General features: G+C 38.3%; 1 protein-coding gene and 1 long non-coding RNA gene across 13 annotated transcripts in view; one reads left to right on the top strand and one right to left on the bottom strand.

Annotated features, from left to right (window-relative positions):
* Positions 1–13,967, bottom strand: part of AOPEP (aminopeptidase O (putative)) — a 423,192-nt gene that overhangs the window by 350,348 nt on the left and 58,877 nt on the right. For all 12 annotated transcript variants that reach the window (XM_025281992.3, XM_044940256.2, XM_044940257.2 and 9 more), the window contains one exon: positions 2,484–3,392. In XM_025281992.3, the coding sequence (XP_025137777.3) occupies positions 2,484–3,259 (776 nt within the window). In that variant the 5' untranslated portion in view covers positions 3,260–3,392. The remainder of the gene's footprint in view (positions 1–2,483; positions 3,393–13,967) is intronic.
* The window catches only part of LOC123332916, a 70,189-nt gene continuing 59,493 nt past the window's right edge, over positions 3,272–13,967 (top strand). The window contains exon 1 of the long non-coding RNA XR_006550084.2: positions 3,272–3,395. This is a non-coding gene — a long non-coding RNA (uncharacterized LOC123332916). The remainder of the gene's footprint in view (positions 3,396–13,967) is intronic.

The following is a 13,967-nucleotide window of genomic DNA, read 5'->3' as shown; positions in this document are numbered from 1 at the left end:
AAAGATTGAAGACAGGAGGAAAAGGGGACAAGAGAGGATGAGGTGGTTAGATGGCATTACCAATTCAATGGACATGAGTTTGAACAAACTCCAGGAGATAGTGAAGGACAGGGAAGCCTGGCATGCTGCAGTCCATGGGGTCATAGGGTCCAAAATGACTAAGCAATTGAAAATTCTCAACAAGGTGTAGAATGAGAGTGGGAAGGGGAGAAGCCACTGTTGGAACCTGAAAGGACAGGTACAAGGTTAGAGTTTTTCTTAAATTTCTGTCTAGTATCTGGTTAAAAATGGAAAATTTTTGAAAGCTAATATAATTCATTTTTTAAAAATGTATTGAAATCTTTGCTTACAATAAGGGACATGGTAAAAATCAAAAGAAACACAGCTCCTTTACACAATTAAGACATAGATTTTTCCAGGAGCTTTCAGTAACGTTATAGAATATTTCTACTTGTAAAATGAGAATAAAAAGTTTCTCATCCAGACTAAAAATTTATAGTAGTTGATAGTATTCTGCCATTCAATGGTAAAAATTTAACCACTACTTTAATTTGAAACCCTGGTGATTACTAACAAGAAATTATTTCTATCTAGCAACCTGGAATCCTTGGACATTTTAAGTCCTTACAGTATCCAAACAGTTACCAGTATATACCTAGATTTATTCTTAAACATGTGGGAGAATTTAGTGACCATTCATGGAAGATTCATTGTGACTGTAATAAAATTCCCCCCAAAAAAGAAAAAAAAAGGGAGGAAAAATCTTTTAAGGTTTAACAAACAAATTTATTATCTTTGTAAAACTCCATAAATGTCATTTATTTACTAACATATAATTACAGACTTCCAAGGATACAGTTTAAACTCTTGCTGGATCATGTATTTATTGAATATTCAGAAAAGGAGACATCAAGAGTAAAGTCAAGTCAACCTTTCAGGAGTAAAATGTGCCCAAGGACCTTTTGAGAGTTTCTTTAAGGAAACTAGCTATCAACAACTCATTCCTACTCAACACTTCATATGTAATGTAATTCACAAGTCTAGTCTCTGTAGTAAACACAGAGAAGAAAGTTATGTTTGAGATCATGAATGAGTATTTCTTCCAAATACTGTCAATGGTTTCTTCTTCCCCATTATTCTAATTCAAAAATGAAATATCTGGAAGTATGAAAACTAGAATTTCCTAGTTAAATATTCAGAGACAGTATATTGTTAAATCTTATTAAAAGCTCATCTTTAATAATTTCCAAAAAATTTAAAGATACAATAAGAACATCTATTTCTTTCCTTCACAGACTCCCAAGAATATTCAGTAAGTAATTCTATAAACAAATCACTATGCTTTTCTACTGATGTAAATTTGCACTACCCTGCCCTATCCCAAAGGCTGCCTCAGATTCTAGCAGAAATAAGACAGGAAGTGAACTCATTCTGAGCAGGGAGAGAGACCAGAGCAGGAGGTAAGACTGGAGGCAAGGAGCGGGATAATGAGAGCTCAAACTCAAGGTGATGCTTTAAAAAATATAAGCTGAAAGGGTTTTTTGAGGGGGGTGAGTTAGGGGAGAGATGTAAGCAGTTTATCTAGACCACTGCCTTCATTAAGGGAGTCGCGCTTCAAAAACAAGCTCACAGAGAGGAACGTTCGTCCAACTAAGCCCTGCAATAATTACTGTATTGATTCACAGTACATTAGCACAAATAAATAGGTAAAATAATGAGGAATCAATAAAGTTTGACTTGAAAATTCTCAAATTCTAAAAACCCTAAACTGCTGGAGGAAGAGAAGAACAGAACTGCCTATATACTCCCCCGAACACTGATGTTTCATCAATTCTGCCTCTCCACACATAAAATCAGGAGTCCCCTTGGTGTCAAATACCCAGAATCACAGCCAAAGAAGCAAGTGTCAACTCAGCAGGACTGACTGTCACACTCCTCAGAAACAGATCTCCCCAGTGCTTTGAGGGCTCACATTATATAATAACTGACGAAGTCCATGGAGGCATAGCTGCCAAGAGATGGATACAGTAAGAAAGTCACAAAGCAGAGCTGGCTTTATTTGGAAGCACTTTGCCAGAATTCACACCAACCCAACACAGCAACTATTTATTCCCTCGGGGGAATATGAAGGAACTTTGGGAAAGTATTTGCTCAAAGACACATATCGTTTCCATCTACAGTACAGGAAGTTGCTAGCAGAGATCTCAACAGAGAGCTAGGCTTGAGATTTAACGATTAAATCTGACTTTCAGTCTCCTAACTCAGAAATACAGGGGCTTAATAAAGTAATCTTTTTCATCTTCAGGGAAGTAATCCTATTAAGAGTTCAGCATGCCTGGGAGTTTACCTGTTTCCCTGAGGGTCGAAGGACTTAAGGTTAGATGGGTAATGCCACAGAATAAAGAGGAGCATCTTTGCAAATGTTCATCTCCCAGTGTGTAAGATTAAAGACCAGGGAACTGCGGAGTACCCAGATAACCTACCTGCCACTCTGGTCTGAGGTCCATGTAACTGATCGCCCCTGGGGTTTGGTTCTGTATCGTATCCTTATGGCATGAGGAAAGTCAGTAGCTGTCTGAGCCCCTGTCTTCCTGATCTGTAAGCTCCAAGTGTCAGTGTCAAATAGGAGTTCCCCACAGCCAGGAGCCTGGCTGCAGCGAGCGTAATAGTCTAACTGCTCCCTCCAACGATCTGTAGGCAGAGCCATGAGTTCATGTACAATCTGATTCCTGAGCTTGGGAGACCTTGTAAATTTTTCAATACCTGGCACAGCAGCAACATCCACCTCCTCAACCTTTAACACAGATAAATCACAGCAGTCCAACACTAGCAAAAATTCCTCACTCCCATGATTCCCTGTGTCACAGCAGTACTTTGAGCTAGAAATCCCAGAAGCCTGTTCCTGGTTGTCATGGTTACCATCTTTACCAGAAGTATCTTTTTCACCTTTACCACAGATTACAAAATCATTATATCCTATTTTAGATGAGAAGGTCTTTGTATTTGTCACAGGAATCTGGCAGGGTTCAGGCATCCTAAATTTGCAGGCTTCGTTTGACTCTGATGGGCAGGCTACCTTGGTGGAACTACTCCGTTTCTTGAATCTGTTTCCAGACTCGAGGAAAAGCACTATGGTGCCTTCAATGACTTGACTTTCAAAATCCACATCTAAATCCAGTACATAGTGTTTCACAAGTATGTGGCTGGTGTTGGCCATGAGAGGCAGGTCATCTCGAGAGGGATCCAGCTTTATGTCCATGGTAGTACTGTTCAAGAATTTTGGTAAAATCTCAGAAGGGGCTTCCTATTAGTCCCAGTCTTCCAGAGTCACAAATGGCTGCTTTCCAAAAAACACCTGATGTCACAAACTGGGGTTCCACAACTTTCATCCCCTGGTAAAGAAGAAAAACACAATTAGACAAAATCCCAAATAAGATCCTTTGCTCCTGCAACTGCTGCTTCTGCAAGTTGATTACCTCCTTAAATAATTCCACAGTGTAGTAGAAGCTCATGGCTACAAGGCAGACTAACCTTTTTGGCTGACATCAAACTACATTATGGATTTCTAAAAATATTTCAGTTATCAGTGGAATAAAAGAGGCCTCCACAAAACCAGAAGAATCATGTTCCTAACTATTGTAGAACAGTCCTTGTCTTGGAAAAGAACGATTGTTGGGCAAAAATGTAACTGAGCATCACTGTACCTCTTGTTTTAAAAGATATTAAATGTATTTTTAATTTTGTGCATCAGAAAAAAAGTGATTGTTTTTCTACTGTGATTCTAAGTAACAGATGTGAATGAAGGCTAAATGGCCTCATACGTTTTATTCTTTGAGAATAATAATTTAATACATACAATGTAACTCCAGGGATTAATGTACTTTTCACATTAGGACTATTCTCATATCAGCACTTCCAGTAAATTACAGGAAAATGAGCCAATTTACCAGGAGTGCCTTCGAAGTATTCCTTTGAGATTGTTCACAGAGATTTTTCAAATTTATAGTTAAATACTCAAGGTATATCATTACATCTTAATAGCTGAAAACCCATTAACATTCTGGATAATAGCCTTCTTGTGGCAAACAAAAAGGTCTTCTCATTGGAAAAAAAAAGTATGCAAATATCTATAAAAGGAAGGAGAGAAATTAAAATGTAGAAACAGATGTTGTAATAAAATACCCAAGTTCTTCGTAAAAGTTCTGAATCAAAATGTAGTCTTATTTTATAACAGCAATCCAACTAAAAGAAAAATTATTTTAAATTATTTCAGTCCCTGTTGTGTACCTAATTTCTTTCAACATATTTTTTTAACCAAAAAATGAAAAAAAAAAATGGCAGAGGAAAGGAAATGAAAACTCTGACAAAGCAGATTTACTTAAAATCACTTTTGTATTTCTAAATATCAAGAGGTATTCTTTCATCAACTACAAAACAACATTACTTGTTTGACTTTTCAAGTAAAATTGAGCCCTCCCTTTTTATTGTTTAAGTCCTCCTCACTTTCCTTCTAACTTTATCTGCCAATCTCCTAGATTATTTCCTTTCCTTCTAGAATCTTATTTCAACAATTAAACCTATTGAATTTTCATTTTCTACCTCCCTACAAGCTATTTCCTCATCAAAATCTCACCTAGCCTTAAAAGGATCTGGCTTCTGGCAGACTTGTACAGTCTAGTTTCAAGCTATTTTCCTTGTCATGGAGACCACACCCCCTTCAAATCCTTGTCCTCTAGTCAAAGGGCATACTCAGGACTCCTCTGGTGGTCCAGTGGTTAAGATTCCAAGCTTCCACTGCAGGGGCCTCCGGTTCGGTCCTTGGTCAGGTAACTAAGATTCCACAGGACTCAATGGTGTGGCCAAAAAAAAAAAGGCCTGCTCAATCCACTGCTCCCTAAAGATGACCTGACACCTTACCTCCATGCTTTTTGGACTACTATGTCATGCCTGGAGTGCTCCTGGCTCCCACCTTCCATATCCATCTCCCAAATCTATTCTCCCTCCACATAGTTTAAGTGCAGTTGCCTCCTGAAACCCTTCCTGCTCCCTTCTCTCCCTCCCCCCACCAAACTGTGAGTGTTCATATACACTTTGACTTTTAGAATGATAAGAACCGAGAGTAATCAGGGATGTAAAAGAATAGTCTGAGATCACTTTATGGAGAAGCTGGCACACACTCTGGGCTTCCCAGGTGCTGCTAGTGGTAAAGAACCTGTAGGTGCTGTTAGTGGTAAAGAACCCATCTGCAATGCAGGAGCCGCAGAAGAAACAGTTTGATCTCTGGGTTTGGAAGATCCCCTGGAGGAGGGCATGGTAACCCACTCCAGTATTCTTGCCTGGAGAATCCCATGGACAGAGGAGCCTAGTGGGCTACAGTCCATAGGGTCACACAGAGTCAGACACGACTGAAGCGACTTAGCACACATGCATGGCACACACTTTAGTCCTAGAAAAGTCAACGGGCAAAGGAAATAAGCTAGGGTATTTTCCTTTCAGCGTGAGAACTGAAATTGTCATATTATTTATAATAAACTTCAGTAAAGCTACTGGCTATATTTATGTAATTAGAAACAACAGATTGTTAAAACTTGACCCTGCTGGATTTTGGAGTTGCTATAATGTACTATTTTGTTGATTGGGCTATTAAAACATTGTTTTTTGTTTAATTAAAAAATACCTGGACACACATAATGAAAACTCTGAATCAACTAAGAAAAGGGTTAACTTGGTGGCTGTCTAAACTATGAAATTTGAAAAAGAATACATTAGAATTTGTAATAATATAGATAAAACCATTTATTATCTAACCTTAATAGAGTCCTAATGTGAAAGTTAATATAATTTAACAATAAAATATGTTGTGTAGAGTGGTTTTCACCACTTTTGTCCCTGGTGGCTATCCCTAGGCTACCTTAGAGCCCTGTCCATCCAAGACTGTTAATGTCACTTTGTCTGTCAACCTAACTGGAAATCTTTTGGTCCTCTTTATGAGATTTTTAAAAAACTGAAGTGCATTTGATTAAATATATTATATATAAGCTATAGGTGTATAACACAGTGACTCACAATTTCTAGAGGTTACACTCCATTTATAGTTACTATAAAATATTGGCTATATTCCTTATATTGTACAATATATCCTTGTAGATTATTTTATACAAAAGTTTGTACCTCTTACTCCTTTACCCTTATGTGTCCCTTCCCCTTCCCTGTCCCCACCCATAACCACCAATTTGTTCTCTATATCCATGAGTCTGCTTTTTTTTGTTGTTATATTTACTAGCTTGTTGATTTTTTCAGATTCTACATATAAGTGATCTCACAGTATTTGTCTTTCTCTGACATTTCACCTAGAATTATACCCTCAAAGTTCATCCAAATGGCAAAATTTTTATTCTTTTCTATTGCTTCATAGTACTCCATTGTGTACATATATATACACCACATTTTCTCCCATTCAGTAGACTGTCTTTTCATATAGATAGATAGATAGATAGATATAGATATATACATACACACACACCACATCTATTCATCTGTTGATGGACATTTACGTGGCTTCCATATCTTGGCAAGTGTAACAATGTTAATAAGAACACTGAGGTGCATGTATCTTTTCAAGTAAGAGTTGTCTTTTTGGATATATACCCAGGAGGGCAATTGCTATGGTTGTTCTATTTTCAGAATTTTGAGAAACTCACATACAGTTTTCCACAGTGGTTACAACAATTTACACTCCCACCAACACTGTGCAAGAGTTTCCTTTTCTTCACATTCCAGCCAATGCTATTTGTGTTCTTTTTGATGACAACCATTCTGCTAGGTGTGAGGTGGTCTTTCATTGTGGTTTTGATTTGCATTTCCCTGATGATGATGAGTGATGTTAAGCATCTTCTCTTGTAATCATGTTGCTTGTTTTTTATGTTGAACCATATGAACTGTTTATATATTTTGAATATTAACACTTTATTGGTCACATCATTTGCAAACATTTTCTCCCATTCAGTAGGTTGTCTTTTCATTTTGTTGATGGCTTACTTTGCTATTTAAAAGCCTTTAAGTTAAATTAGGTCCCATATATTTATTTTTGCTTTTATTTCCCTTATTTGGGAGATAGAGCCAAAAAAATATTGCTATGATTTATGTCAAAGGGTGTTCTGCCATGTTATTTTTCTAGCAGTTTTATGATTTTAGGTCTTACATTTAGGTCTTTAATCTATTTTATTTTTTGGAACAGTGTTAGAGAAGGTTCTAATTTCATTCTCTAACATATAAATGTCCAGTTTTCCCACCACAATTTATTGAAGAGACTGTCTTTTCTCCCTTGTATATTCTTGCTTCTTTTGTCATTGATTAATTGAATATAAGTGCATTACTTTAGTTCTGGGCCTTCTATCCTGTTTCATTGGTCTATATTTTGCTTTTGGCCAATACCACTGTTTTGATTACTGTAGCTTTGTAGTATAGTCTGAAGTCAGAGAGTATGGTTCCTCCATCTCTGTTCTTCTTTCTCAAGATTGCCTTGGCTTTTGGGGATCTTTTGTGTTCCCAGACAAATGTAAAAATTTTTTGTTCTAATTCTGTGAAAAATACCATTGGTATTTTTTCTTTTTCTTTTTTTTTTTTTTTTTGCAAAACAGATTTTATTTATTTTTTTTTTTTAAACTTTACATAACTGTATTAGCTTTGCCAAATATCAAAATGAATCCGCCACAGGTATACATGTAAGGATTGCATTAAACCTGTAGATTTCTCTGGATAGTACATCATTTTAACAATATTGATTCTTCCAATCCACAAACATCTGCTTGTGTCATCTTCAATTTCTTTCAGCATAGGATTTTCTATGAATAGTATCATGTAACCTGCAAACAGTGACAGGTTACATTTTTTCAATTTGTTGATGTAGTGTATTACACTGATTGATTTGTGGATATTGAAAAATCCTTGCATCCTTGGGGTAAATCCCACTTGATCAGGGTATATGATCCTTTTAAAGTATTGCTGGATTTGGTTTGCAAATATTTTGCTGAGGATCTCTGCATTTATGTTCCTCAGTGATATCAGTCTGTAATTATCTTTTTGTGTGTGTGCATGCTTAGTCACTCAGTCCTATGTGACTCTTTTGAGATCCCATGGACTATAGTCTGCCAGGCTCCTCTCTCCATGGGATTTCCCAGGCAAGAGAATACTAGAACGGGATCTTCCTGACCCAGGGATTGAAGCCATGTTTTCTGTGACTCCTGCATTGCAGGCCAATTCCTTACCTGGTAACTCAGCTGGAAAAGAATTTGCCTGTAATGCAGGAGACTCCAATTCGGTTCCTGGGTTGGGAAGATCTGCTGGAGAAGGGATAGGCTACCCACTCCAGTATTCTTGGGCTTCCTTGGTGGCTCAGATGGTAAAGAATCCACCTGCAATACAGGAGACCCAGGTTCAATCCCTGGGTTGAGAAGATACCCTGGAGAAGGGAATGGCTACCCACTCCAGTATTCTAGCCTGGAGAATTCCATGGACAGAGGAGCCTGGTAGGCTATAGTCAATGGAGTCACAAGAGTCAGACATGACTGACAGACTTTCACTTTTCCTTACCTGCTAAGTATTTGGGTGTGTGATATCTTCATCTGGTATCAAGGCAATGCTGGTTTCATAGGATGAATTTGGAAGTGTTCTTTCCTCCACAATATTTTGAAAAGGATAGGTGTTAACTCCTCTCTAAATATTTGGTAGAATTCACCTGTGAAGCCATTTGGTCCTAGACTTTTCCTTGTCAGAAGTTATAAAATTACTTATTCAATTTCATTACTGGGAATTAGTTGATTCAAATTTTGTTTCTTCTGGTTCAGTCTGAGGAGACTGTATATTTCTAAGAATTTGTCCATTTCTTTCAGTTTATCCAGGTTATTGGCATAGAGATGGTCACAGTAGTCTCATGATCTTTTATATTTCTCTGGTGTCAGTTGTAACTTTTTTCATTTCTGGTTTTATCAATTTGGGCCCTCTCTTTTTCTTGATAGGTCTAGTTTATCAACTTTGTTTATCTTTTCAAAGAACTAGCTTCTAGTTTCATTGGTCTTTTCAATTGTTTTAGCTTCTATTTCATTTATTTCTGCTCTCATCTTCATTTCTTTCCTTCACTATCTTTGGGTTTTATTTGTTCTTCTTGCCATAGTTCCTTTAGGTGTAGGGCTTAAGGTTTTATTTTGCTTTGTTTTTCCTATAAGTTATGATATAATTTTTCACAGGTTCATTGAGATATAATTCATCTACATTTTATTTTTTCCTTTCTTTTTTCTTTCCTGAAGTATAATTAATCTACAATGTCGTGTTACTTTCTACAACACAGCAAAGTGATTCAACGCACACACTTTTATATTCTTTTCTCTATGGTTTACCATAGTATATTGAACATATTTCTTCTGAACTATATGAATATAGTGCTATACAGTAGGTGTTTGTTGTTCATCCATTCTATATATAAAAGTTTACATCTGTTATAGGGATAGGTTGTTTTTACTATTTCCTGAGGTAAGCTTGTATCATTATACAATGCCCTCTGAGAACTGCTTTTGTTATGTCCTATAGGTTTTGGAATGTCTTCATTCTCATTTGTCTCTAGGTTTTTCTTTTTTAAATTTCCTCTTTTATTTCTTCAGTGAGCCACTGGTTCTTCAGCAACATATATATAAAATTGTTTTAAGTTGCTGATCTCTTAATTTCAAATGCATTTTAATAACCCAACATTTGTATTCTTCTCCCCTCATGATTACTATTTTTGATTATCATTGTGCTTAGTTGCTCAGTCGTGTCTGACTCTTTATGACCACATGAACTGTAGCCCATCAGGCTCCTCTGTCGAGGGGATTCTCAAGACAAGAACACTGGAATGAATAGCCATTCCCTTCTCCAGTGGATCTTCCCAACCCAGGGATCAAATCCAGGTCACCTGCATTGCAGTCAGATTCTTTACCATTTAAGCCACCAGGAAAGCCCATTTTTTATATCATATTCAAAATTTAATTGTTTTGTGTTTCCTTAACTGCTTATTGTAGATATAGATGATTTTACTAGTTTTGTCTTTTAACTTTCCTAGTAGCTTTGTGCATGGATGATTTCCTACCTTTATAGTATGTTTGCCTTTATTGATGAGTTTTTCATTTTGTAATTTTACTTGTTTCTAGTTGTGGCCTTTTCTTTCTCATCTAGAGAAGTTCCTTTAACATTTGTTGTAAAGCTGATTTGGTGGTGCTGAATCCTTTTAGAGGATGCTTGCCTGTAAATGTTTTGATTTCTCCATAAAATCTGAATGAGAGTCTTGCTGGGTAGAGTATTCTTGGTTGTAGGTTTTCCCCTTTCATCACTTTAAATATATCATGTCATTCTCTTCTGGCCTGCAACATTTCTGCTGAAAAGTCAGCTGATAGCCTTATGGAAGTTCCCTTGTATATTACTTATTGCTTTTCACTTGCTGCTTTTAATATTCTCTACTCTTAAATTTTGTCATATTAGTTACAATGTGTCTTAGTGTGTTTCTCTTTGGGTTACTCCTATATGGAACTCTCTTGGCTTCCTGATGACTGTTCCCTTTCAGCTATTATGTATTCAAATATGTTCTCAGCCTTTTTCCTTCTGAGACCCCTATAATACAAATATCAGTGCACTTGCTCTCAGAGATCTCTTTAACTGTCTTCATTTCTTCTTTTTCTTTTATCTGCTCAATGTCAGTGATTTCCTCTACTCTGTCTTCCATCTTGCTGATCCCATCCTCTGTATCATTAAGTCTACTGTTGAATTCTTCTAGTATATTTTTCATTTCACTTATTGTATTCTTTATCCTTGTTTGGTTGTTCTTTATATTTCTCTTTGTTAAACATTTCTAACTTTTCACTTTGTAAATCCATTCTTCTTTCAAGTTCTTTGATCATATTTGTGATGATTACTCTGAACTCTTTCTTGGTTAGATTACCAATCTGGAGACTTCACTGAGTTTTTCTTGAGTTTTATCTTATTCCTTTGTCTGGAATATGTTTCTCTGATGCCTCATTTTGCCTAAGTTGCTGTCTATATTTTTACTTATAAGGTTAATTATGTTTCTTGACCCCAAAAAAGTAGCCTTCTGTAGGAGCAGTCCTGTGTCCTAGTAGTGCATCCTCCTCTCATCATCCAAGCTGTATGTTCTAGGGGTTGCCCCATGAGGGTTGTGTGGGTCCTTCTGTTGTGGTAGGCTATGTAGGTGCTCTGGTAGTCTTTGTTGGCCCTAATCCACTTGATTGCCAGGCCCTGTGCTTGTGTGGAGGCTTCTGGCAGATGGTTGGCTGGGCACGGTCACAAAATGACTGACTGCAGAACCCCAGGGGACTCTGGGGATAGTGCAGAGTCAGGGTTCAGAAGATTCCAGGGCTGTTGATTCCCTACTGATGGATGAAGCCAGGTCCTGGGATTAGTGTTAGACTACTGGCTCACAGAGCTGGGTCCTGGAGTCTGCCTACATGGCCCAGGGATCCCAGAGCTGGTGTCAGATCACTGGTGGGGAACGGCTAGTTCTTGACACAGGGGGTATGGTGTCTGGGATGTTCCAAAGCTTGTGTTTATGTGCCAATAAGCAGGGACAGGACCCAGCTGGTTTCAGGGCAGAGTCTGGCCTGCTCTAGGCAGGCTGGGTCCATAGGCTGTGAGATCATAGTTCTCTTGTATCTGGTGATTTGTATCTGGTTGGTGGAGCTGGGTCCTGGCCTCTGGTGGGCAGGACAATACCTAGAGGCACATACAGAGGTGGCTGTGGACTCAGGAACTCTTCAGGCAGTCCATCTGCTGAGAAGTGGGCCTGTATTCCAAACCAGTTCATTGTTTCACCTGAGATGCTCCAGCACAGGTGCCTATAAACTGTTGGGTGGAGCCAGGCCTTGCAGCTAATGAGCTAGAGGAAGGGTTCCACAATGTTGCCTACCAGTACCAGTATCCACACAGTAGCAGCTCCCCAGTATGGGTGCCACCAATGTCTATGTCCCTAGGGTCAGCTGCAGCTACCCCTGCCTCTCCGAGAGACCTCCAAAACCATGGGTACATCTGGTCCAGGCTTCTATCAAATTACTGCTTTTCTGCTGGGTCCGAGAGCATATGAGATTTTATGTAGTAAATACTTTAAGAGTGAAGTTTGTTTCCCACTAGTCCTTTGGGATTCCTGAAATTAAGTCCCACTGGTCCTCAATGCCAAATGCTCTGGAGGCTTGCCTTCCTGGTGCAGGAACCCCAAATTGGAGAGCCCAATGTGGGTCTCAGAATACTCACTCATGTGGAAGATCCTCTGCACTACAATTATTCTCCAGTTTGTGGTTATAGGAGTTGATTATATTGTGAATCTGCCCCTCCTACCCATCTCATTGTGGGTCCTTCTTTATATCTTAAGTTATAGAAGATCTTCTCTGATAGGGTCTGATCTTTTCCAGTGATGATTGCTCTGAAAATAGTTGGAATTTTGGTGTGGTCATGAGAGGAAGTGAGCTCAGGGTCCTTCTACTCCATCATCTTGGCCCCCATCTGTAAACATCTTTCAGTGGATTCTTGAGTATACTCCATAGAGAGGCAATTCTAAATCTTTTCTTCTTTTAAGTTTCCAAATCCATCCCTGATGACTCATTCTCTGATTAATTTGTTCTCCTACCTAACTGTGATGATTTTGAATCCCTGAAACTCCATTATACCTCAAGGATTTCCAGTTCTCTATAATTAGTGCCCTCTTCCTGATTCAGAGGAAATATATTGCCTGCTCTAGATTCAGAGAAAACATAATAATCCCTTTTCACCAAAGCCAGTTTTTTCCCCTTGCATTCTATTCTAGCATTTGGAGCCTGAGAGAGAGAAATGAATAGAACTCTTCTTGCCAATCCAAATTCTGAACATACTGAGAAATAAGATAGGGTATGGCAAAGGGAGACCAAAATATCACATTATTGATGAAAACTAAACTGAACGATATGACTTGGTGTGGAAGTCAAAGGTACCTAAAAACCAAATCCTCAAGTTAGATTGGTCACAGGCAATGATGGATTAGGTCAAAGCTCCCAAGAGAGCAGGTATCCTCAACAGGTAAGACTCAGGGCCTGGAGACATAAGAAAAACAGTCCTCTGTGGTCAAGGCTGCAGTCCAAAAGCAAAAGGGAGGAACTGAGCTGAACAGAGCACACCTAGTTTCTTCTTTCACAATTTACCAGAATAAGTCACTCCACCTACCTTAAAGGGAGAAGTAAAATGACCAGGAATGTTACAGTGATTACGCTCCCTCCACAAGAAAGGAAACCTCAGAAATGGAAAAGAAGTATTTTTCCCAACACTATCCCCTTTCACTAATTTGGAATGCTGTTTCATTCGACATTTTTCTCTAGACAACATTTGTCCCTCTCCATGCCTCCATCACAATAATCATGATGGTATGATCACTCACCTAGAGCCAGACATCCTGGAATGTGAAATCAAGTGGGCCTTAGAAAGCATCACTATGAACAAAGCTAGTGGAGGTGATAGAATTCCAGTTAAGCTATTTCAAATCCTGAGAGATGATGCTGTGAAAGGGCTGTACTCAATATGCCAGCAAATTTGGAAAACTCAGCAGTGGCCACAGGACTGGAAAAGGTCAGTTTTCATTCCAATCCCAAAGAAAGGCAATGCCAAAGAATGCTCAAACTACCGCACAATTGCACTCATCTCACACGCTAGTAAAGTAATGCTCAAAATTCTCCAAGCCAGGCTTCAGCAATATGTGAACCATGAACTTCCAGATGTTTAAGCTGATTTTAGAAAAGGCAGAGGAACCAGAGATCAAATTGCCAACATCTGCTGGATCATGGAAAAAGCAAGAGAGTTCCAGAAAAACATCTATTTCTGCTTTATTGACTATGCCAAAGCCTTTGACTGTGTGGATCACAATAAACTGTGGAAAATTCTGAAAGAGATGGGAATACCAGAACACC

The sequence above is a fragment of the Bubalus bubalis genome, chromosome 3 (assembly GCF_019923935.1).
Source record: "Bubalus bubalis isolate 160015118507 breed Murrah chromosome 3, NDDB_SH_1, whole genome shotgun sequence".
NCBI lineage: Eukaryota > Metazoa > Chordata > Mammalia > Artiodactyla > Bovidae > Bubalus > Bubalus bubalis.
The sequence above is the reverse complement of the archived record's forward strand: the minus strand, read 5'-3'. Positions and strand labels throughout refer to the sequence as shown.